The sequence below is a fragment of the Ceratina calcarata genome, unplaced genomic scaffold (assembly GCF_001652005.2).
Source record: "Ceratina calcarata isolate Rehan_Ccalc_2016 unplaced genomic scaffold, ASM165200v1 scaffold185.2, whole genome shotgun sequence".
NCBI lineage: Eukaryota > Metazoa > Arthropoda > Insecta > Hymenoptera > Apidae > Ceratina > Ceratina calcarata.
In genome coordinates, this window is record NW_017139975.1 from 453743 (window position 1) to 481053 (window position 27311).

Sequence of the window (27311 nt, forward strand, 5' to 3'; positions counted from 1 at the left end):
CTAATTTGTATTTGGAAGCAAAAAATGATACGCTGCAAATTATTTGCTTGATGCTTTTATTGTACTGAAGATAAAAAATATAACTGTTGCTAAAAAATATAACTGAACATAATAATTCGTCTCTGCGACGACGTGTCGCTTTCAGGCTTGAAGCCGTTCTATCTGCGATCATGGAAAGTGAAGGTTTCGAGCCGCGTGGCGCGATAAGACTTGGCTTCGGGAAAGGCAAACAATTTTCTCCAGCTTCTCAGTCTTAAATCCAGTTGAATTTTATTCGCATTATCGCCAGCACTAGTGGGTATTCAGATTAGCATGATTAGAACAACTTCGTTGGCAAACGTGTTCCTAATATCCGCATTCAATGATGCAAATCATTAAAGAATTCTAACTTGTTGTTTAAAAAAATTAATGCATTTGATATATTAGAATATTATTTAAATATTAGATTATATAAATGTGTCTGTATTTCTAAATACGAGTTGAATATTTTGAGGAATTTAAATCTTACATTAAATGATTTGAAGGATGGTTGGAGCGCAAAGGGCTGATACGAAAATTTTGTTTGGTATTTCGAACGACTGTTAACAGGCTGTAATTTTCTCAAGGAACACGATGACAAAAAATTTAGTATTCTTTGATATTTGCATTGAATGCATTAGAGAACTGCATAATCCTTTGATGGAATGGCCCGAGGCGATCCGAGCCAAGATATCGATGACTCATCAGTCCGCAAATACTAGCTATCTCGCAACGAACGTTTCCGCCATTGTGCGGGCGAGAGATTTTGACACGGCCCCGATAGCAATTCGCGATTAACCGGAGACCGAGAACCGGCAGTGACACTTCGACTTTAGTCACTTACCTTTCAGATCGACGATTTATGAACACCGAGCGCCGCACCGGTTGACTGGCAACTGACATTTAAAATATATCGTAACGCCCGTTGATTTTTATTTTCAGAAAACTCAATGAAAACCGTCAATTCCTTTTTCCGTTAACGTCAAGATCAGTTACTGATACCTAGACACTGTATGATTTTCACGTCAAATTAACACCTGACGACGTTTCTGATCACTTTCCTTGATAGAGAACTCTTATCAGATGTATGATACCAATTTTCATTCACAGCATTGATACTCCACCCCTTTAGGATTTCAGTGAGTGTCCTCGTGACCAACGAATCGGTCTTCATGAAATTCATTCATAGCGTGAATTGTGAATGATTAAGAAAAATCTTCAGAAAATATTTCCTATCAGAGGGAAGTACAGCTGCAGCCGAAGCGACTGCGGATGATTGAAACGATCTCCCGCGGCGATTCCGGCCTACATAACTGAACCGTGTCCTCTGTATCGGATCAGGAAACGGTTTCAGGCGATGTTTTCGCCAAAGAGAACCAATTCTTGGGACAACGGTCGGCTCATTGGCCAGAAAACGATGGGAGATTTCGCGGAACGGTTTTATTTATCGCGAAAGCATGGGCCACGATTCACGGGACGGTTTTCCCGTGGCGAAGTTCCGGCTGATCTTGGGACTACCAGAACTACTAGGAAACCGGGTGGTGCGCCTCTCGTGAAGGAACGGTCCGAGGAAAGTTTACGTTTATATGCGACCGGTACACGACATTATGGGTACCCGATAGCAACGGGTGAGTCGAGCCGTGGATGGCCAGGCCACACGTCACCGAATCGTGATCCTCGAGAGCCTCGAAGACGATGTTGTGTCCCCCATCAAAGCTAGGAGCACTGTCCGGTTCGTGCCGTACCGCGCCACGGTCGACTGTAAAATATGAAATACCATTCTACCGTTCCCGTTCACTCTACTCTTCAACCATTTATCTAGCAGCCGTGTAGAATTTCGACAATACCCCTGACTGCGATCATGCTACAGTCTCATACTTATACTCGAGTTTTATTATATTATACAAATTTGTATTTATGTATTGGATTATTCTCATTTCGATATGAGAAATTGAATAATACCTTGATTTGATCAGGAACTTCTGTTTAACGTTTAACAGTCTTGAACTAGGATTACGAGGAAGTGTCAAGTAAATTAATTTTGAAAATATACATATAGAGAGTAGGAATATAATTTTCGTCGGAAATATGTTGTACGAAGTATCTCCGTACCCTAAGGAGGAGTCGACGGGACTTAGAACGTGTTACGGTACTTTGTGTACTGTAGAGAAAAATCGAAATGTCTCAGACACGAGGGACCGCTTTCTGATAATCGGATTAGGGAGATCCTTCGGAGATAGCGGCGAACGTGACTCGCTCGTCATCCACCCTTTTTTCCCGATGACGTCGGGTCGTTACCTTTAAAACAGCTACACGAACTTCTGAATTGACAGTCTTTCATTAAATAGAACATCTAATATATGACTCCGACTGTCCTTTAGTATCGAGTTTTACGATCACGGTGGCCAGTACGTAAACAATTTTCCCACGTAAAAATTGACGAACTCGTCTCGCCGATTTTAATCCAGCAACCGGGATCCTGTTCTTCAAACCCGACAGATTCACCGATCCCGGGGACCGTATTTCAACACCCTTTTTAATATTTCTCGGCTGTTTCGTGACCCAGCCGGCACGATACAACACGACGACGACGACGACGTGGCCATTCCATTTTTGCTCAATCAAACGAGGCTCGGCCGAGGCGACGACCTCTATCGCGTGGCAGATGCACGTCGATCGTGACGTATTGTTCTCCCGCGTATACAAGGCGAATTAGTTCCCGCATGTGCGTGCGTATGCACGCGTGCAGCCGCCCCCGGAATCCATACGGCAGCGTGTTAATTAAAACAATACCGTCCGGCGCGAACGAGGAATCCGAAATTCGCGCGCACATGTCGCGCCTCGGACTAACCCTTTTCTTCTCCTCGCCCCATTGTTTTTCAACCCCCTTCGCAGAATTCCGATTAAACCTATTCCTGCTGGGAGATTGCTTTTCAAGATTATTTTTAGTTCTCATACATTGTCTCATCTGAAAATAACAATTGTCTCTTGTCAATTAAGAATTCTTCAGAATCGTCTGATATACCAAAGTGTAAGAGATGCATGTATGAAGTGATTATGGAAATGATTGTAGTCTTTATTGCATAATTTCATTAAGGAAGTGGAGATTGTGTACGGTTTATGCACTGAGAATATGAGTGGACTGCGGAGACATCGTTCGAGAGGATCCAAGGACAGAGGAACGAGCAAAGCGAGTCACGGCACGTTTTCCTAGGCCTGGACCTTAAGAAGAAGAGAAGGAGGAAGGGGAGGAGGAGGAGGAGTACAAGAGCTATTCAGTATTCAAGCTCGGTGTGGGCGCATCCGGTAGGCACGGCCGTAAGCTCAGAAACCCGCGTTGCATTATATATATCCGGCCTGTCGATACGAGCCAGCACGCGTCATCCCGATGATAAGAATAGAATAATAGAATTTTCTATGAGCCACTACCAGCTCGGGCGACGACGTCTCCTCGAGAAACCGGTGACGACGACGGCGACGTGCCGCAAAACGAAGAAAACGCTCGCCGGGGACCTTTTCCGGTCCGACGATACGCTACGTGTCTTCTAACTACGTTTCGCGTGTATCGTCTCCACTGGATCTGATATCTTTGCCTTGGCACGCGCTCTTTTTCTGTCTGCATCCCCGATGAAACTGTGTGCAGCATCATTTACTTGTTCCATCTGTTTTCTCATTTTGTAAACAAGATTAATCGTTTGAGTTACGATTGTTAACATTGTTAGTAATCGTACACGTGCTCGGAATACTGCTTTGTTACAGCGATGATTAATTCCCGAAGTGAGTAATTATACTGCCTATTTTATCTCGACTAGAACAAAGGCCAGTTAGGTAATTCCTTTGTATTCATGCAAATATGAAATTGCTACAGTATATGAATAAAACAAGTTTGCAATTCCTTTTGGACACCGAGGAGATACTACAAAAGAGTGCCAGTAGTCATAATCATTGGGACAGGAAATGAAAAATCAAAATTTTTTTCTCAAAATTTCGAAAAATGCTTCAAATAAAAGTTGTCGATACTACTGTTACCTACAAGAATGGTCTTACACTATTTTTTTCTATTTCGAATACTTTAGGAGTAATCGATTAATTATTTTGTCCATCGCCAATTATTCCTTAACGAGTGGAGTTAAAAGGGAATTGCATACGACCTTTCTTTTATCTGGCAACTATTCAGTACCGACGAGTGTTTTGCTTTTTATTTCTTATTTCGGTGGCAATATATTTTAAACGGCGTGAAAAATTGCCGACTTTTTCGTGCGACATGAAGTTCTATAAGGCTGTCTTTAATAATCTCTTGGATTTTAAAACTGCACCATTAGGTAGGTGCTCGCTAGCAGCACAGGAGCTTTGATAACAATTTAAAAACTCGTATCGCAAAAATGTTTTAAGAGATCTCGTTCGATAAGTTCGAAAGCGTGTTCGTCGCAGGCAAGAAATAAAGCGGTAACACGGCGCCTGAGGGTCGGCGGGGCGAGGGAGACGATTCCATCAGGCCGTATCGAATCGAACGTCTTAACCGCGCAGCGAAATCGCCGGCGATCGGATGTTTGGCGAGCACGAAAACCGGCTGCGTTTCCAATGAGTCACCACGCCGATGTTATAAAGGTTCGGACCGGTCGAAACGCCTTGGCGCCTTTTAAACCTTTGGAAAACACTTGTTAACGCACTCGCCGGCCAAATAAACCGGCCGCGCTCCGCTGCTGCTGCTGCTACTGCTACTGCTGCGAATGTAGATACGCCTTTTATACCCCCGATCCTTTTTGTTTCTTCCTTTATTCTCTTTGCCTGTCCCTTGTCTTGCACAACAACGTTACCAACGTTTTAAGTGGTAAATTCCATTAAAAGTGACCAATAACGCGACATGGTATTCGTTTCGTTTTAACACTTAATTGTTCCCTTGGTCAATTACGTTCCTGTGATACGAAAATTATGAGAAAAACAGAATTTTTTTATTTGTGTTAATATCATATATCGATGAGAATTAATCGTACCGTGCAACGTTTCCATCGTTCAATAAAAATTACATATTAGCTAGGGCGTTTCTTTTGTTATTTACTGTATATAGTTTGGGATTCAAAGAAACGCGCGCCGGTTTCGATCTTAATTGGGAACGTTCGATGACCGGATCGGTTTTATTTCGTCGGTCGATCCCTCGTACCGTAGAAAGGTAGCGCCGGCTTAATTACGCAAACACTGTAATTTCACCGTTTAATTGGAGCGTTCGGGATCGGACGCCTGGACGATTTAATTAGCGGTGCGACTCCGCGGTTCCAGGCCTCAAAGAAACCGAGAGAGCTGCGCGGGAAATCGCGATTCGAGATGAGCGTCGAGGTGTCGAAATCGTAACAGGGCATCCTCGCACATTTATAAACGGCCACTATCCAGTTTGTCATAATCGTAGTGTCAGACAAAAATTTTCAATGCAGAAGTGATTCACGGAATTATTTAGATTGCGATTAACAGGGATAAATAGACTGAATTTTTGTGCAGAACGAATTAAGGAAAGAAACAAAGATCAAGATTTATTTTACATTTAAACAGTAACATTTTTGTTTTTCATTTTCAGCATTTCAACATTTTCGGTTTATTCCTTATTTTCGAACATTTGACATGAAATATTTAAAGTGAGCATATCATATTTAACTTGGATAAGAATTGAGTCAGTTAGTGCAAATTGTAAAATTGCCAGTCTAACTTTTTCGATAACAGCACAAATAATGTTAATTGCTCTTACGTGGCGATAATCGATAGTTTCTTGTAGAACTCGATTGGCATTCGGAGATTATTTAAATTATATTCTTCTGAAAGTATCATAAGAACGACTTTATATTGGATAACTTGTACACGTCAGGCGAACCCAGTTTTCATCAAACGAAATGAATACTGCCAGTAATTAATAGTCGATTTCCGAGAAACGGAGCGGTATCATTTAACCAGGATCGTTAAAACGTCAGTGAGTTAAACGCTTTCTTCAATTAAACACACAGTATCTCGATCACGGCGGCATGGCACAACGGACGCCTCTCTAAGCGTCTGCTAGAACGCCGTGATTAATTTTTCCCTTCTTTACTGCTCCAGTTCAGCGATAAAGACTCGGTTTGCGCAATCCTCGAATTCCATCGAGCAGATGCGCAACCAACCTCCTTCGTGCATGCGCGTGACCTTTGAACCAAATCGTGATCCAGATCTTTATTCTTAATAAACAATCTTCTAGACGCTGAACAACAATTTACTCGCAATTTCCAAACAGGAAGTCAATTGATTGATTTTCTATTAATATATGTATATAAGAATCGATGAATGTTTCGTTGATTTTTCTGATATCGAAGTTTGGGAACTTAAGTCAATTTTAATGGTCTTTGTTTGGCAGTGTACGACTCATAGGCAAATCGTTGTCGCAATCAGGCCGTGTTTTCTTTGTTTCCCGGGACAGAGACCGGCGATGGCGATGATACATCGCCTGCAGTGAATTGCTTAACTCCCGACGCGGCGCGGCGTATCGTGGGTGAGTCATTAGAATCGAATACTACGTATTTGCAGAACAACACCGCGCGATGCTCGTCACGCTCGCGCGTGGTCGCGAGATAACGCGGCCGATGCAAATGAAAAATCGTGTGACAAAGATAGGGGATTACAGCTGTTGCGCAATCGCGCGTTTAATGATTTCAACCAGTAACTGGCTGAACGTACATGTGTGTACGTGTGCCGGTACGCCGCCGTCGCGTCAGTACTCGTTTTAATCAGGAATTAATAAAACTTATCATTGGACGAGTCCTCAAATCATTTATCTCGTGTTAGCTCAATTTTATGGAATATGTAAATCAATAAGGATTAAACGGACATTTATTGATTTTATTGGTAAACGTCATAAAAATGGCCTGCGATTTGTTAAAATGTTCAGAGTTAAATGAAACATTCGTGTAAATCATATTTCAATGAAACAAATGAACAATCAGTTATCTTATACGGCTGCTGATTTAATTAACTCATTGTATATATGATTAAAGTCAGTAGCTAGATTGAAATACAGATGTGGAATAAATTGTATGGAGATTAAAAACCCTTTTTGTACAGATATTAATCTCGCACTTACAGACTCTTCCAAATTAAATTATCAATAAAAAAAATATACGATACAGACGAGTTATTGTATTTGCATTTATACAAAAGTATCTCAATACATAAGATGTTTTAATCAAACGTTTTTTTTTAAGAATGTTGCTAAAAACGTTTAAGGATCTCTGCGCGTGGACGTCGAACGTACGTGTGTAGCACGAAGGGAACTGTTGGTTTAAGCGCAACGGGGATTCCGCAAGAGTCCTTTGTCCTTTCTCGATTCCAGTCAGGATCACCCTGGCCGGTTCTGTTCGGTTCGCATAAACGGGAAACGGGTTTCGGTCGAAAAGAGCTTTGGTTATAGTTGAGCGTAAAAGAACGGTGCTTTGTCACGGGGGCACACCGTGCAAAAAGGACGGAGAGGAAAAAAGGAGACAAACGCGCGCACCTTTTTTTTCAATCGGCTCTTTTCTACTCTTTCTCTCTCTCTCTCTCTCTCTCTCTCTCTGTCTCTTATTGCTCGTCGCGATTGGAAGGAGGATGAGAAGAATGCTAGACGTATGCAAATGAATGCTCGTCACCCTTTACGAGGACAGTTAACCCCTCCAGGGTCTGCGAGATTTAACCGTGCTTTAAATTTTCATACGTACGAATGTACAAATTGAACATCTATTTCGCGATACGTCTGTATTTTCGCACGGTGTTATAGTTTTACCAAACGCGTTTCGCGTATCATCTTTCGTTTTTTGGATTGTTACGCGCCGTTGCAGGTACAAAACCGAGTTCACAAAATAAAATGTAAGAGAACCGAATTCCACAAACAGGTAAAAAAAAAAAAATATCGTATTCCCGCAACATTTCATACGCGCATTTCGACGTGCACGAAAACCGATAAATCGGACACCGGCGCGTAACCCGATATTTACAACTAAATGGCAACGCGCACCGGAACGGAAAAAAAGAATCGACGGGATAACGAGAAAAATGATAAAATCAATATTGAAAATCCTTTTTTAAATATCACCGTCTCGAATCGCGGCGAGGCTCGAAACGAAATTAAAAGCGGGAGGCGGTAATTAAATTTCATTACGCAGGGACACTCGAGAGGCTCGCGCGGCGATGGAAAAAACGCGACAGCCGGTCAGTCCCTCCGGCCGAGTGGGCTCCGCCGTATGGACGTATTACACGTTTGAGAGCCGCTGACCATAGCGGCGATCCTTGTTGGCTTTGCTTTCGAGCTTCGCCTCCACCCCCTCGATCGACGATCGCGAGCCCCTCTCTCCCCCTTTCATTGTTGTGAACGCATGCAAATTGCGATCCCGACCGGGACCCCGAGTATCAATTCTAACAGGATTAATTCGAGCGCAGTCATTGTTTTTTGCGCGTCACAAAAAGCCCACCCTTTCCCGTCCTCTTTCTCTCTCTCTCTCTCTTTTTTCCTACATCGTTTAGCCTCGTTTTCGAACAATATATAGAGTGACGTTTTTACCTCGTGTTACATTCTTATATCTTCATCTTCGGAATAAAATATTAATTGATTTAGTATGCGTTGTCACAAGCAGATATTGTATTTGTTACAGAAAGACGACTTCACTGCCGTCAGCTCGGCTTTGCGACAATATCTACCCGAGCGTAACACGCCATACATTCTGGACGTCGATTTGGATTTCTTCAGTACCAAGAATCCGTTCAAGACCCTGTACGACCGCGTGAATCTTTACGACAAGCTTGCGCCCCTCTACGCCTATAATCGTCCAGACTCAACTGATCCCGAGGTGAGTACTCATCAGTCCACAATGTTAAAAACTGACTCAAGATTAAAAGAATGAGCGTTAAAAGCCGCCTGGTATCAGATCGTCCGAAAGGAACCGAAAGGGGTTCGAAAGAAAGGACGGCGAACGATTTAATTGCGGGCAGACGCGAAATCTCGACTTCCCCCTCGCGTAGACAATCGGTTCGAACTAGAGCTGAATTACACCGGGCGGGGACAACGAGCCTCCGAGGCAAAGACTTGGAATTTCGCGATGCCAAGAGGCAACCACCACCGTTGAAAGAGTAAACGAGGGAACAGGGAGAGGGTCGAGAGGGGGTGGGTCGCGCGGGGAGGTGGTGTGTACCGGCAACGAGCGGAAGATTTGCGAATAATTAGGTGGCCCGACAATGGCCGGGGTCCCGTTGGCAGACCGGATACACAATGTGGCCTGCCACCGGCCGGATAATAGACAGAGAAGAACGACTCTATGGGGTTTTAGGATTCGACGGACATAATGGCACTGGCCCCTATTGTCTACCGGTAGTAGTGAGCGCAGACTGCCAACATCCGCTTTTCGAGGGCGGCCGCGTCGCGCCGCGTCGGCTCATCTGCATGCCCAGCCTTCAACCCTTCGAGTGTGTTTGGTTTCCAGTATCGTGGCATGCAAATTTCCATCCCCGCGGATTTCATCCGACCGTTCGATTGCCATCGATCACCCGCCGATACATTATATGTAGCCCATTGTTCTTAGAAAAGAGAGAAACAGGCTGATGGATGATTAAAGATGCTTCATGCAGTCTGAACAGAGAATTCTGGCCATTTCGCATCTACCGTCATTCATCGAATAGAATCATCATTTCTAAATAATTTATTGTCAGCAGGATTTAATTCATTTTCTATAAACCTGTTTGACTTGATTAAAGAATTAAAATTAATATATAAAGCATTACGTCACTATGTCCACAAGATACAATGATATTGTCTGTTTAGAAAAATCGACACAATACTCAATCTCCTTATTAATAATTCACGAGGTACATCAATAAGAACCGTGACTCGTCCATTCGTTCAACAATCCTCTTCGATTCTTTCCGTCTGTCGAAATTCTCACGAATCTCCTTTGAGATTCCTCAACCCATCGCGGCCCAGTTTACTGATCTGTTCGATCCACGGCAAGTGGAAAACGATTCTGACCGTGGGATTTTCGGTCCAACGAATGAAACGATATAGACACGCATCTACCATACGCTTTTATGCTAATCGTTCGATCCGGTTAAATGTCTGCCAACTTCTATTTGAAGAGGAGAGGATCAACCCTCTTTCCTCTGATTCTGGGTCAACGAAGTTCTTCAGCACTGATGTAGCGAATTCGTGTATGAAATAAGCATTTCTAAGAACTGCATTGATTTCTGCTTTTAAAGTTCTATAAAAATCTGTGAAGAGAATCTGTAGGAATTTTCATTTTATATCACGTAGAAGCTATTTAAATTTTACGAGCATTGAGATCTTGAAACCCAATCTCCCATGCAATCAAGTTTGGCGAATCTGTCACACGGGCAGGGCCAGCTACCTGTCTTACCCTGAGAACTCGACGCCAGGCATTGTGATTGTAATCGGCGGCCTCTGCAGGTCAGCCGAACCGGTGTCAGGGTCATCCCGGAATTATTTAAATTACGTAACTCGGTCGTTCTTTTGTCGAGGACGAAGGGGTGAATGGGGATTCCTCTGACTCGATAAGAACACGCGGATGGGATTTAAAAGCTGTTGCGATCGCTGCCTGATTGATGATCGCGTCGATTCGAGAAGGAATGTTTATGTGGGAAAGGATTTTCGCACAGGGTACAATTCTTTGATTATGATAATTCCCTGGGTTAGGGTCAAGGGTGAGACACATTGTGTTTCGCGTCAGGAATTCGGCTAGTGAATGAAAATGTATAAAAGGGTCTCTAGGTCAAGATTTCGGTGCATTTGATCCTCGTTTGATCCAGTTTGCTGAATGTAAATTTCCTTACGCTACAGAACTTGTATCTAAAAGAAGACCGAGGTGCGATTACAAAATTATTAAAAGGTATTGCACAGAACTAATGGCTTGTCCTTTTAAATTTTGTCAGCTCGTAAAGGGTCATTCAATTGCGTACGGTTTCATTCACAATTTGGCGAAGACGTTTGAACGGTGAATCGGAGGCTGCACGAATCTTTTTCTCAGGAGCAGAGAGAAGAATGGCACGACGACGACGACGGGGGGGGAGGGGAGGGGGGGGGGTCCAGTATGCAAAACGGAACGGGCCCCGTTTTCCAGCCTCCCTGAATATTGATGTGTAGCCGGGTATGCAAATGAGCGTGAGAATGCAGCTCGTGCCGGATGGTGATGCGAATAGACGAACCGGAAGTAAGCCTGCAGACCGCCTTCTCCCTTGCTTGCGAGTTGATGCGACGTGCCCCTTTCTTTCTTCTCGTCGAGCTCGAATTATTATAGTCGTTGACTTTTCTTGCCCGGCCGGCACACTTATTAAATCCGTTCACCTTTTTGCTTCTTCCCTTCCCTGGTTGCACCGGGTGTGCCGTACATTACCCATTAATATTGAACAAAATTTTTCCTGACTGAAGAATATAGAATTTTTTAGTAACTCAGTTATTTAATCGAAAGTAGAAAACTTAATAGTAGTGTTTTTAATTTTATTTGCTATGTGCAATTGCAACCAAAAACAAATTCGATTAGATGAAACACTGACCCATATTCGTTTACGCACACAATAATAGAGCCGAGCGTAGATGTCTGTAAATTCGTGAGGCAATAAGATTCCCCGGGCAACCAGCCTGCTGAAATATTTGTTCGCCGCCGAAGGACGGGGATAAACAGCGGGGGCGGAATTAAATATACAATAAAGCTAGCCGGAGTCCGGACAGCGAAAGGGCGTGGTGGGGGTGGAAAAAAGGAGCGGAACTGCTTTACCGGCTGCACGTTTCAACGAGGGGGCGACATTTCAACCCCCTTCTCCCCGCTGCCACGTCGGAGCACGGTCTGTCAGCTGGCCGCATAAATAAATCCAATTGGCTCGAATAAAATGTACGAAACGAAGTCGCGCCAATGGCTGGGTATGCGTTTTATTTTCTCTCGTTTCGCCTTCCACCCCCGCCTGTCAGCCAGCCAGCCAGTCGGTCTCCCTCCCTCTTCCCTTCGTCTCTCTTTTTCTTGTTTCCTCCTTTCGACTGCTCCTCCAACGCGGCTGCACAGTAGGATAATTCAATCGTGACTTTTCACGGATTTCCCATCGAAGGAAACACGCCAGTTACGTCGCGGAAATATTTCGTTTTCACGTCTTCTTTAAAATCTTCTCTCGCGGTTTTTTCTATTCCTTTGACAAGTTCTTAACTGTCGGTAAAATTAATATTTATCAATTTCGGGATTAGATCAACAATTACATCCCAGATATTTTAAACGAATTTCAAAATTCTTCACTATTTCACTCTATTTATTCTATACGTTACGATGTATGTACGATATAGTCTACTTAAGGATGTATTGGCTATATAGTCCCAATACCAAAAGTTTATATACCTTAGAAAAACGCATTCCCTATAATTAAAAATAGTGTACTTTTCTTCTAATTTCGATATTTAATGAGTTAAGTATGATTATTTGNTAGTAATAGAAATCTATAATAACAAATTCAACATGCCAGCATTGTTTAAGTATATGTATAGCCTATACATCCTTAAATAATTAATTCCAATCGTAAAATCGATTGTAAAGAGAAAAGTGATTCTACGCCACTCTTGAGTATCACGGAATACGCGAGCCTCTTTAAAACAGGCAGACGCAGAACTGGATCACTCGAGGGTAGATTTCTTCATTGGCAAAGGGGAATTTCGTTGAGGTAGGTCACTCCCGTAATTACCTTCTCTCACGAAAGTGGCCCGCGAGGCGCCGCCAACTTTCGTCGTGGCTCGTCGGATCCTCAAGGTCGCCCCCTTCATCCCCTTACAATTAAGCCCCTCTGACAATTAAATCGATAAAAGCCGTGTCACCCTTCGTCCAGTGATTATGCTACTTCTTATATTATGCCATTACGTATTTTGTTATCAGTAATTATAGACTCCAGGTTTTATGTGTTTATGGAAAACTAGTGTCTGCAAAAATTATAATGTATTCATCCAAAAAATATTACAAGCGAGGTGCATATTATCAGAACAAATTTAGATTTCACTTCCTGCAAGTATTTTATTTAGCATGAAAATCTATAGTCGAGCTATCATTACATTTACATGAATCTATTATTTTTTATTTTCATTAACTAATGCCTAATGTAAATAAAAGTACGCAAGTCAAAAGAAAGGGTAGGTCCGAGGCAGTTGAACAGAATAAACGTAGCCCATAAACTGAAACATCGAATGTTTTATCGAAGCATCGAAGGGGTTGCAATTTTTCATCCCTTAATCGGAAGGAGAATAACGCGGGCGTTCAAGGAAAACCGGATAAGAACCGACGCCGCCATCTGTTACGGTTGATAAGAACGAGGGGTTTCTTCGCAGTTTCCGGATAAGCCGCAGAAAACGGGGGTGACGTGACGAGCGACGTCGACGCCGACGCCGACGCGACGCCATCGTGGCCAAAATGGCCGCGGATCGTTAAACGGTTACGCGCAAGCTCCCGAAGGGGTTGATGCGGCCGGAGGGGTGGTCGTCGGTTCTAGGGGTGTCTCTGCTTCTTAATGGGATCGAAGAGTAGTTACGACGTTGAATTCAAGTAGTTGCACCGCGAGCTTCAAGATGCTTCATCCCCCATCGAGTGTGCGAATGTGCAACGAAATGAACGATGAAATCATTCAATTCCGGAAAACTTCAAAGTGTATTAAACATTTTGTATATTCTCCTCTCTCTCTCTATTATAAATTCAATATTCGTTATAATCATGATTAATACGACAATTTTTTAATTCGTTAAAAGCTACAATCTTTCTCTAAAAATATGCTTCATCAAATTTTAATCATAAATGCAATACAATGAACTTTGACAATTTTATAGAACAACATTTTATTTTTAATCTTAATAACCTTTGCATTCTTTTAATATTTAACGAGACTAGAGGAGCAGAGAGCAAATGAACAGCTTACGTATCGAAGATAATAGAGTATCTGTACTTATAGATTTGAATATTAATCAGCCTATTAATAAAGATTCGTGTATATGCTGTTTACTGAAGACCGAACAAGCTTCTCCTTCTTTCTCTCTATCTATTTATAGGCCGTTTAATCGTCGAAGTAGGATACGCACGTGTCACAGCAAAAGTTTTCCGGTATGAAGAGTTGTTCACGATTAATCGGTTTTCAACTGGCAAAAAATTATCATCTTCACAGGAAAAAAGTGATCTCTTTTTAAACGAATAAAGGACAAGTAATTATTCATTTTTGATATCTCTGGATGACGTCCCATGATTAATTATTTGACCCAGTGTGTCATATGGAATACTGATAATGCTTTAAACGAGATCTTTATTAGAGTCTGAACAGGAAAACAGTTAAATAGTAGTATCTTGAGAGCGTAGAAAAGTTCACGATTCCCAATGGCTCGACTGAATTTTTGTAACGAGTCCTGAGACGAAGGTTGAACGACCGAAGGGCGATCAACCCTTTCGGTGCAGCCAACCGTGGACAACGCTGGTAAACGTCGTTTCGGTTGGAAATGTTCGGTACAAAAATCCAACGGTCGCGATCGAATTATCATGTGAGCGAGGTTACCAGGCCGTGTTTCAGGCTTCGCGTGGCCCGGCCATGGAACGGAAGCGAGCATCAGGAGATCCGGAGGGAGATCGCGTGGTTCGTTGACCGGCGTCCCATACACACGCAGTGATACACACGTACTGCTTTTTTCCGTCAACCTGACACGCAGGGGTCATCGAACCGGTCGCGCGCGTTTCTCCTTTTTTTTTTTTATTCGAGGTCCGAAGGTGGACATTAATCTGAGAAAGGGGTAAGCGCGTATCCGGCGATGGCGTGTGCTCGCGCTTTCCGCGCGGCACAAGTGGACCCCGGGTTTCTGTCGCGCGCACGCGTTTCTTACCGCTACCCGCGGTTACGTACGTACGTACGTACGTACGTACGTAAACGCGTGCCAGTAATTGCCCCGTGTTCACTTGCAGTTCGCACATGTCAAAACATATTTTACAGTTGGGCATCGGCTGCCGGGACAAAGCCACCTGATGTTCCCGCCGAGGTTCTTAACCCCGGCATTTTTTATCCTGCCCAGGACTGCTGTTAGCCGAAAAGTCATTGCCTTCCCTGACCACCGAACCTACAATTTTTCAATAATTAATTATAGTCATCGGTCATAATGTTCCCTGTTTGGATTAGTAAAATTATACAGCTAGCCGCAGTTCCTACACGGGATATCGTTTGCTTAACGCACGTTGTAAATATTGACAATTCCCAATTCCTGTTTAATGAAATTGTACAAACATAAAATATCAGCTTTTCATTAGTTAATAATATATTGGAAACATAGAAAGGACTGTAATGATGACGGGCATCGACGAGCATCGGCCCCGAGGCGGGGTGCCTTATTGTCTACGATTATGTCATTAAACCAATTAGAACCGATGCAGAAATGTTTGACATTTCGTTAAACGGCCGCTTAATGACTCGGCTGGGATCACGTCATGCATCGGAATAGAAGAGATCGTTTCTGTTTGTCTTGTCTTCGTACACCGATCGCTATCTAGGAAAAATATTATAGCCAGCCGGAGTCCTCGTCGGAATTCCTCGTTAACCGTATAATGAGAATTCCTCGTCGATTGCTAATGTTTATGTTTAACAATCGGTCATTATCGATGACAAATGTCACGTTTCGTAATGAATGGGATTACCGGGGCCCCGTGCTCGTTATATTATTACCAATCCACGGGAACGTTCATTAGCAATTTGTGAAATCATAAATATGTTACTGTGATACGAAACATTCTTACTCGTTACATTTTATTACATCACGTTCCTCAGCGCGTCTTACTGATAGATAATAGACAGAAGGAGGGAGATTTGAACAATAACATGACGCACTAACGATATCATACGAAACTGGATATTGCTCAAGCTATACGACTTTGAAAAATTGAATGGTTAATAATATGCGACAACATAATGCGACGTACACGTGTTTTACTAAATGGACATACACGCAACACACGAGCATCTGTACATAAAAAGAAGGTGCCGCATAATTCAAAACTGGTAATAATCCCATGTGTAAAATCAGTCTGACGAAAGACTCTATTGATAGACTTTCGCGTAGGCGATCGTTCTTTCTCGTTCCTGTCACTTCCAATTGTATCAACTCCTTTTAATCCTTTTATTTCGAACACAGTCGTTGTGAAATATATTCAATATGAATTCCAGTTGTACAGATTGAAAGGAGACAAGAAAGCCTTTTTAAAATCTGAATTCTAAATGATACAATGATATATTCACACAAGAAATATAATGACACGTTCAGATTAATTAATAAGAGACGATGATGTTGATTAGGAAAATAGGAATTACACGGTTTGTCCATTTTTAACACGTGTCCTTCGAATTCGATCATTTTCCATGATTCACACTCGATCCTCTTAAAGATGTGCTGAACGAGTGCACTGGTGACGATCACGCTAGGTAGAGTAATTTATGCGCGGCGTGAAGTAACGTTTATTAATAAGTGTACTTGACAGACTACGGAGAAAATTTTTATAATTACCGCTACTGATGAACCGTTCACGTTTTCTTCCTCTTTTTCTGATGCACGAGGTGAATACGTCGATGATTATCATAAATATCATTACTAACATTACACTCAATCCTTGTTACATAAATTTTACAATTAAATCGTTGTATCCTCAAAACGAATTATAGAGTAATTCACGTAGGATTCATCGAAATTTATTAATAAAATGAAAGAAGCGTTTTTTTTTTTTTGAGCCAACGCTCGGTGTTTTTTATTAACCGATTACAATTGAGAACTACGTCGAGCAAACGCTGCGACACCTGCACAAATCTACATACTGGATCGACGGGTGTGTGTCTAACCCGACCTCGCGGCCAGATACACACGAGCACCGTGTGTACAGAGGCGTTGCCTCTCCCGAAGCGCGGCGACGCTTTCAAATCGGTCGACCTTGCCGGTTTCTCGAACGATCTCTATGAAATCCTCTCGATTTCACCCCTACGCACGTTTCCTCTTATTTCGTGTAATCCTTCTTATCTCACAAACCGAAATAATTACTTGTATTAAAAATGATGAATAAACGTTACAATATTTCTTGAACATATTTGCTTCAATATTAAAAATACCGTTTGAAAGAAATCATATTTACATTCCACTCCCGCAGTTCAGAACTAATTAAAAATCGTTTGGCGAGTCTGAAAAAGCATTGAAAAGCCGAAACTGACGGCGCGCATGTTAACGAAACAAACACAGTTGAAACATACATTTTTGTTCGATCCGGTTGGCGTCGGTGCGCGCGAATCCGGGACTCATTATCCCGGGCCGAAAAACGCGGCGAGAGGTTAAAATCATTTTAATTTCGTCCGCCGATTCCCGTTCGTCGCGAGTAAACGCGTAATTAGCTATCGATCGGCGGCGCTGCCGAGAGGGGGCGAGAAAAGAGAGATGAAAAAATGCGACGGCAGCCGCTGACCGTGCCGCGGTTCCCGAATAATATCCAAAAAACCCGGGAACGTGCTTTTCCAAATTAATGCCAGACCGCCGAATCGCCGCGAGCCCCGCCAATTAACTGCAGTCGCCGTGCGTCCCGCATCCCCGCCTCTCCCCCGTTTACCCATTAATTGCAAGAAAACGCATAATTTTCCAATTAATCGCCGCGCACGATTCAATGGTTCCCACTTTTCTGAGCCTGATTGCTCTGCGAGTGAAACAATTGCCGGTTCGAGCCTTTAGAGATTTCATTTCTGTTTCAATTCAATGAAATTTTTAATCGGATGCGACTGAAAAATATTGAACCTCAGTTTTGGTTTTTGAATTCATTTCGTGTATCAACAGTAATTGGGATTGTGGTTATAATAAAGCAAATGAAAACAGCTGAAATGTAATTTATTATTAGCCAATAGCGAAATTGTTGGTTTTGTAATTAAATTGTACAATGAGCTTCGATATGAATGAACCCGATATGAATTATAGTGTCAGGCGTAAATTACAGAGCTGCTGATATTGTTTGATGCTACATTAATCCATAATAGAATTTCATATAAATGCAATAAATGGTGGAACGACGGCTATTGTAAACAATTGTTTGAATACATTCGTGGACGCAGGTGCATTCGAAAGGTGAAACGGCGCAGTAATCGCGGAATGGGATGCAGGATCGGTCGAAGGAGCGAGCGGAACGCGTTCTAGCCATAACCCTATCCCGGCAGCGATCCCAGCGATCCATGAAGACCGTGAACGAGCAGAATCGTTGTAAATCTCCGTCACGGCCCATAAATCCCACCCCTGTTTGATAGTCGCCGTTGTCCCCGGCTCGCGTGTCCTTCTCTTTTTCCTCTGCAATGGAATTCTGCGCCGAAGAAGCGGAAAAAGCATTTTGAGCAAGGATTTCCTGATGGACACGCTCTATAAACCTCGAGCATCTTCTCAAGGTAAAAATCATAATCCCTTATTACGAGAGTATTAAATATTACGTTCGTCAAACTGCTTCCCCATTTCCTTCTTCATACTAGAAAGACAGACGTTTTGTCCAATAGAATTTCGCATTTGTTTTTCTCTGAATGCTATATTTATATTTATGATAGTTCGTAGGATCTTTTATTTCTATCATTCATATAAAGATTTGATTTGAAAATATAATAGCAAAACTGAATGCTTTATGAATTATTGACGCGATATATTTAGTGATAAGAATTAATACATTCCATTATTAATTAACTGGTTTCAATAGTTCATTCATTTCGATAATTTTTTTTAATACAAATACGTGAAATTATTAAAGACGTGTCAAAGAAATGTCGCAATGACCAGGAAGGAAATCGACTGAATCTCGAGAAATAAAGAACAGAGATGAGAGGATCTTCGCGGAAAGTTACGAACAGAAATGTTGTCGGAGAAGTTGGCGAGTTAGATATCCGGAGGCAGAAGCGAAAGACCGTGCCTTCCTGCGGTTTAACGCGCGTCCGTCCGCGTTCACGAATCCTTGGAACTCCCCCGGGAACACTGGAAGGGAACCCGGCCTTTTGCTTGGACCGTGTGCAGGAAAGTAATTATCTCGTGATTATTCGAGCGGACGTCGTCGCCGCATTCCGGATTCCGGCTCGGTTAGCTCGCATCGGTACTACATTTATCGCGTGTAGATTTTCAGCCAGTTCTCTCCGAGTGAACCGTGATCATTTTAAATCTTATAGAGTTCTCATTCCGATTGCTTAATAATTGCGACAAATATTGTTTGCTTCTATTAGAATTATATAAGTTATTCTATTTCGGATAGTAGTAATTAAGCACATTTTTTTTAAGTATCTGCCGAAGTCTAATTGATAGTTTCTTAGCACGAACAAGTTTAAACGATTAACAAAGGCAGAGCGAAATCGAAATAAGTCTTAATTAAAAAAAATTGCAATATGTAATGATGCCAGCATACAACGAATTTAAAAGCGCGGTGCGCCAGTCAAATGATTTAGCGAAATGATTTCTGTGGCGTGGTGTATAAATTTTCGTAATGATACGATCTCGACGCATCAACTGAACACGACGAAGCGGGACAATCCACGTCCCAGCAAAAATGAAATTTTGCTTCGTCGTATTTATTGAAACACTGCGAGTCGAAAATAAATATCGCCGGAAAGAGAGAATCATTGTAACCAGTTTCGTTTCAATTGTAAAATTTCACAATCCCGATTTTAATAATCCGCCCCCGAGCATATTTCGTACAAGATTTAATTCGGTTTTTTCCCTCCGTTCGGTTTAAATTCTAACGCGCAGTTTTAATTAAACCATTCATCCCCGGGATTAAAATAAAAACTTTGCATTCGAATCGCGTTTTTGTTAACTTTTGTCTGACGATTGATTTTTTTGCTTTTCATTTATTTATTCTGCTTTGCTTCATACATTCTTTACTTACTATACTGTGTAGGATATTGTTAAATTGTTGAGATATAGGATTTGGCTTTTAATTTGTCAAAAAATAAGATTGTTTGCGAATTTTATGATGCCAATTTGGCAGACTGCGAGCTGCGGGAAGTCACGAGGGCGTCAACGACGATAGGTTTATCATCCGACGTACTGCATTATCGTGTGAGGAGCGACGAAAAAAGGTGGAAAGAAGAAATGAGGAAAGAACATAGGAGGTTTGCAGAATGGAAGAACTGTATATTCCTGCTCATAAATATTCAAGCATCCCAGAAGAAAAGAAAACAGACATTAATACTGTCACTTCGTGTCCACATGGCAATTCCTTAAATCATATTAATTCAGAAATCTGTTCAGATCTATTTCTCTTAATAATTAAAATATTTAAAACTATCTTTCTTTTAAGGACACAAACTTCAATGTATTATAATAATCATTTTAGTTGTTAATATTCCAAGATTAGAATTTAGTAAGTGTATTTTTCCCACTGATATCTGCCTCACATTTGACTTTCTGTCGTATCTCGTTCTGCTAATTCCTTGATTGGCTATCAACTTTCTCGGCGGTCGCAAACAGGACTGTGCGCGACAGATATCGTCCTCTCTCCGGAAACGCGACGCGTCGTCGTATGATGGAACCGTTTCTTTTTTCCTTTTTCAGCGGCGTCGACGCGAAACCCGTGGTGTCGACGAACCGTTCGCGGCATAGCGAAAACAACGGCGAACCAGCGACAAAACATTTGCACAGTCTAAACCGCGAAGTCAATTAAGTGCAGCCGGGGCCGAGAAAACAAAGGGAGCCAAAGAATGCGCGATAATATTCCCTCGCCGGTTTTTCCCGTTCCGATGAATCGTTCACGGGCTGCTTATTCGAAGCATAAAGCCTCGTGAAATTGCATCTTAAAAATTATTAACCGAATGTGACAATCTCTCATATCGAGGGAGTAAAAATGTTTCAAATAGAAAAAGTCTCTCGAGATTCCTTTTCAAATGAGAAAAAGCATGCGATGTAATCTTGATCGCGTGCAACAGGATTTTTATCAACTTTTCCTGATATAATTTATGTCAATCGTGTATTAATGGTACAATAAAGTGAATGATGAAACAGCAACGACATAGGGAAAGAAAAATGTAACGGTGGAGCGTATCAAAAAACGGTGTAGTAAAAAAAAAAGTACAGGGCACACTTCACGCCGTTTCAGTGATCGACAATCACTTTCCTTTCTGATTGTCCAACGATTCGCTGGTGTACACAGTGCGTACAGATCGGTCGTGACATGACATCCATCGAACTCGTTGACAGAGCATCACGTATTTTTGTACACGCGCACGCACACCTTTTTTTTCTCCCATTTCTTCTCCCCTACGCGACAGGTAGTTGAATTTTATAGCCGATTTTCACCGGAGCCTGGGTTGCGATAGAGCAGTCGCCAGTTTTATAGCGAGTCGTTATACACGTAACATTTTTATATAAGACCGATATTGTACGATTGTAACAGTTAATCGGAATGCAAAAAATGCTTGAGGTTTTAGATACGTTATCTCTAACCGAAAATCATTATTGCATTGCTCTGTGATATTAATTTAAGACTGTATGATTTTTATTCGAACATTTGCTATATTATTTTATAAATCTAAAATCATATATATTTACTATTGTCTACTGCATCTGATTCTTTAATATACTCTCTTATCTCATCCCGAATTCATTAAGGCATTCATATTGTCTACATGAAGAATAAAAATACTTAAATCTCGACATAATTCAATTCTACACATTTTCACCCATCGCCTATTTATTCTACCAGTATAATGATTTTACTGGATCGTATAGTAAAAAATAGAACAGGTAAATCGGCGTGTCGAAGCGATATCTCGGACGCGACGATGGTTATGAATCAAGGCACAATACGATTGGGTTATCGGACGTATGTACGTGAAATTATCGCTTTGGGGACGCGAACAAATTGACCGGTCGATATTTATAAATAACGTTTTGTACGCCCGGCCCGGCTCGGGCCTTTTATGCTTTTCAGATAGAGGTTCGCGCAACTCCGCCGTTCGACGATTTTGTTATTTATTAACGACGATGGCCCCGTAAATCGTCCGGTTTATCGCGTAACTATAAATTCCGACCCTTATTATGATCGATCGGGACATTTTTAAGTACGCGCGGAATGCAAACGGGTTTTAAATAACGCCTCCGTTACATTTGTTCCAACTTTACACGTTTATCAACTAGCTTATCCTTCAATGTTTCATCAAAATTATAATCTGCTCCTTTATTCATTGTAATATCATTTTACGTTCATCGTTATTTACAATTTTATACAAACATTTATAATTGAATATGTTTATCAATTCTCTCTTTGCTCTTTACATTAGACTCTCATTTATCTGCATACAATATTATAATTGTTGATAATTCGTGCAAATACGTTAAACTCTGACTCGGTGCAGGATTTAAAAATATTTAAACATGTTTTAAAAGTCTAAATCGGTAAGTGGCTGATTTGTTGATTACGTTTCACGCAATAGACGTGTAAATATGAAACAAAATGTACGCTTCGTGCGAAACGTATACATTAAAATAATGCACGATACGGCCGGGGATAATGAAAGGTTGCTACGCGAAAATCAAATATGTAAGAAATACCAGGCTGACTGTATTATAGTAATTGCCGCATGCAAATAGTATCCATTAGCCGCGGCTCTATCCACGAGTGACAGAAGCGATAAGGTCGATGTAAGCGTAAACTGTTACGCGTGTAACGTATGAAAAGTATTCATTTTTATATCCAATTAAGAAAGATACGTTTGTTACAAACATTTTCCTCAAGGATGAACACAACAGAATTTCAATTTCATACACGCGTCACCGTTTAATTTTATATATGCATCATCATTCAATTTCGCGTGTGCATCACCGCTTTAATTTTAAATGTGCATCATCATTATAATTCTATATGTGACATGCCGGTGCCATTAGATCGCTTTTATTTTATTCCCGCTGAAACTGCAATTGTAATGTCTAAAGGGTGAGCATTCGGCATGCACGATGCTCTATTTTAACATAATTTAACCACCGCGATAACAGTAATCAATCAATCATCCTCCCGAAATCAATTATTCCGCAAAATTGGCAATTGCTCCTATGTGTTTGGCGTGCAATGAAGGTACAATTTCGGTTCGTGCGAGCGCACCTTGCGCTCGTGCATCCAGAAATTTTCTAGACACCTTGCGCACGCGAAGGGACCCCGCGCCACATGTCTAGCGTAAGTTCAATGACCAAAGTCACTGCGTTGCATCGAAACCTGCCCCGGCGTCACATGAAGTACAATGCCGCCGCGCAATTTTCGCCGAACGTGTGCAATTGCGCCAGGTGCGCGCACACGGTTACGGTAATGCATCCTCGGGCGCGCGTATGAGAGGAAATTCGTTCCGTCGCCGCCCCATAGGTGAAGGAACTTTGCGAATTCGACGAAACATTTGGCAAAAAACCAATCCTGGCCAGAATTATTGATCGCCCCGAAGTTCTCCTCTTGTACAGAAAAAAAGTTCACAAGTGGATTTGTGGTTTAGTTATAATTAAATGAGTAACAATTCATTGAACGCATTCAATTTTTATTTAATTTAAGAAGCTAGGTACGTCTTTTTACAGTTTATTTTCACCTTTTGTTTAAATTCTGTTTTCGAATGAGACAAGAGAAATGAACTGTGAAGAGGAGGAACCGGGTCTCTCGGCAGCATTGTTTTTAATACCGCGGAGCGTACCGAGGAACCGCTTTCAATAATGGCGGTTCGACGCCATAAAAAGTTATGCACCGATAGGATGGAGTGCATAAAAGTTTGATCCCGTTTTCCCGAGCTAACAAGTAGATCGTTTCGTGGAAATGTTTTTATTACACCGGATATTCCTGCTGGCCTTCTCCCTTCGAATTTCCTCCATCAGTTGCGCAAGACTTCCACGGAATAATTATTGTAAAATCGTTCTCAATATTTTTATACTTGTCTGCAAACGCGAATGTCCTGAACGAACCAAGTTTATCTCAGATATTTATGCTCCTTACACCTTATAATTATTACTACATAAATTGTGGCATAATGACTTGTTGCCGTATAAATCACTGAACATTTTATATCGATACGATTATCACATAAAAAAAAAACAGCTAAATGACTGTATTTAGTCTCAATCATCCAGTTTAGCAATTACGACACGCATCGTGGCGTGTCTCCATTTCTGAAGAAGAGAAGTTTTACATAACTGGGACAACCGATTTGCATTGATCTAATAGTCTCTTTTCATCCGGGCCGGGGTTTCGAGTTAATGGAGCGCGGCAACGATGTTTGCGAGACGGCCGGCGCGGGAAAACCGGGGGTGGAAATCGCGGGAGGGAAAATGGCGATGGCCACGGTTCCACGGGGGTACGAAAGCACGCGCGCCACGCGCGAACGGGATTCACACACGGTTTTTTTTGTCGTTTCGTCCAATCGGTACGGCACACGAGAAAGATGGCGTCCGCCCTCTACCCTCGATAATTTATGCACCCCATCTTTCGCGTGCGTGATTTTTGTTTGGGCGCGTGGAAAAATCGGCAGATGCCTCGCGGCCGAAACTTTCGAAATGCTGAATGAAACACAAAACGGTGATGGTTTGTGCGGTGATATTTCGATTGGTTAACAGGAAGTTATTTTATATATCTATATTACCTATTAGGAATGGACTGGGCAGTTTAGAAAAATTCTGGTTCATCTCGAGCGCGATAAAAACACCGATAAACTCGAGTGGCCAGGCCAAACTATTTCACTTTCCCCTTATCGAGTACCATTGCATTTTCCATATTTTTCTATCTCCTTATCTGAAGTGGTCTCGAACCATCTGTTCAATCATACAAGTTTTTATTGCCTAGCAAACAGTAAAAAATATAAATTCCATCCAGCGAGTAGAACTCTTGGAAGTACTGTTGCACACTTATATAATTAAGTTGTTCGATTAAACCGTTCAGTGATTAAAAATCCTATGAGCGAACTGTCGATGCGAAGGTAGAAAAAGCCGAATCACCGGGACTATTTGTACACGTGAGAGAGAGAGTGAAGAAAAAAGAGAGAGGGGCCCGATCGGCCCCTCGATGTAAATATCCATCTGGAGGCCATAAACGGCGACAATTTGTCGAGGTAACCGTACGTGTCTCGGCGGTGAAAAATACCATCGCGACCAGACGCATGCTAATTCACCGAACAGGACCCACTCTCTCCCTGCGAGATGTCTTATCTCCGCGGGGGTTGCCGGCCGTACAACTCAGGAGGAAAAAAGAACGGAGCGATGGTACAGGAACAGGCCGCGGGTGGCGGTGGGGGTTGCCCGGAGGCAGACGCCTAATAATCACCCTTGTAGGTACTACCCATGCTGCCCCATCTTCGCTCCTCGAAGACAGTTGCGCCTCTCTGTTTAATCTCGAGGTGACAAATGGCCGTGGCACTGATTCGCTGAGTCAAACGTAATCCCGTCACCGCATGCAAATCCAATATCGCCTACCGGCAATTTATTAGCCCGTCCCACATCGGACTTTCACCATTTCCCTCAGAGTCAACAACGATCTCATATCTAATTTTTATTTCTACAATGAAACCTACGATCGTCCTATTAATTATTTCGTTACACGATTATCTCAGATTCATTTATTTATTTACTTGTTTTATAAATAACTGAATAACATTTCTTCGTACTCAGTAATTATAAAATGCTGTGAATTAAATTGATCAATTGCATCAAATGGATATCTTGAAGATTCCTTCGAAAATAAAGTTAAGCCTCTGTTAAAAAAAATGTTTCATGCGAACAGATTTTTGAGCGAGCATGATCGAAGTCTGGAAGATAGAAAGTCGGTATCTGAGGTTCGTCAATATTGGATTGGACTGATGATAAGTTTCTACATACTGGCCCGGGGGTTAGACGGATCAATCCTGTTATCGTTAATCGGAGAAAAATATCGCCTTATCAACGAATCGTCAATACGTTTATCGCCTACTCGCACGGAAACATTATTTTCACTACATACGTACACATATGTTTCTGAAAACAGGATTGGTAATTTCTCAGTGTATAGAATCTTTTAGTAACTTTTTCAAAGGTCTGCTGTTTTGCGAACCTCAACATTGTGACTGTTTTATAGTCATGTTAAATATTGCCTCATCTTAATTCACTAAAATTTTTATTCATTTTCGTCCGTGTCCAATTCTTATACTTCTCGTGAATAATTCCGTTTGGAAGAGAAGGTTCGATTTTCATTGTATTTTAAATAACCTCTTGGTTCTCCAAAATTTAGTTATCGTCTGCAGACCGTATGCTTCTCCTTAGAAATCTGTCTCGTAAACATTTACATTTCACATTTGCGTATACAACAGTAACTACAAAAAAAACTTTTCGCCTCGCATACCATCATACAAGATTCATCAAATTCTTATAATACATTTAAGACCAACAGATTTTCAAAACTCTTTCGAATCCAACATTGAGGCAATTGAATTTATTTTGTGATATAAATTGATATATTCGTGGATTAAACAAAAATCGTCCAGCGATTAATGAATCGTGGTCGAGGAAGGCAATTCGATGCTCGAGATATCGTCCGATTCTGCGTCGTTCGCGTAAAAGTGCAGGGTCATGTGCTGCAGAACCGAACGTCGCGACGAATCGATAATTAATCGCTAATTATTAATCGTGACGGTTTCGTCGGCAGACGGATTTTCTCTCTCCACCCCGAGCGTATCGAACAGTTCCAGACCAGAATAACATCGCGTTAGTCGAGTTCCCCCGTTTAGACCGCGTGTAATCGAATTCCTCCGTACAGCTTATATCAAACAATCAGAAATTATAGACGAATTTCACCAGCTTAATTGATTTTACATGAAATTAATGAATAAATTTTATTCCAGTTCAAATAAATGAATTTTATCATATAATTAAACAACAGAAGTGAGTTTAATCATACGTATTATTTTTCAAACTTATTTGCGAAAAGCTAACGTATGACGTAGAATGTATATAGAAATCAGTCGACAGGTTATAATGAAAAGTTCAAACGACAGATCGTTACTGTTCAAATTTTCAAGCCGGGTATTAATAATATTTTCGTCGAACTCGAAGCTTGAATAGTCGTAGGTATCGCTTGGTAACCGAGAAACGTTAGCACACTATTTTTGGCTGTATTATCCATTCCACTTGCTTCTTTCCATTCTCTCGGCTACTCTTGCTCCACGTGTATTTTCGATATGAAAATTATTTATAAAAGATGTAGGAAGATTGGATAAATTAGTACATTTGCAAGTAAAATAAGAGATAACCGCTTTGTAACGTGATTTCAATCAAATTACTC

The 27311-nt window shown here is 41.6% G+C and overlaps 1 protein-coding gene across 1 annotated transcript in view; it reads left to right on the plus strand.

Moving 5' to 3' along the window:
• The window catches only part of MESR6 (misexpression suppressor of ras 6), a 517920-nt gene that overhangs the window by 332570 nt on the left and 158039 nt on the right, over nucleotides 1-27311 (plus strand). The window contains exon 5 of the mRNA XM_026811075.1: nucleotides 8658-8852. Coding sequence (XP_026666876.1) covers nucleotides 8658-8852 — 195 coding nt within the window. The remainder of the gene's footprint in view (nucleotides 1-8657; nucleotides 8853-27311) is intronic.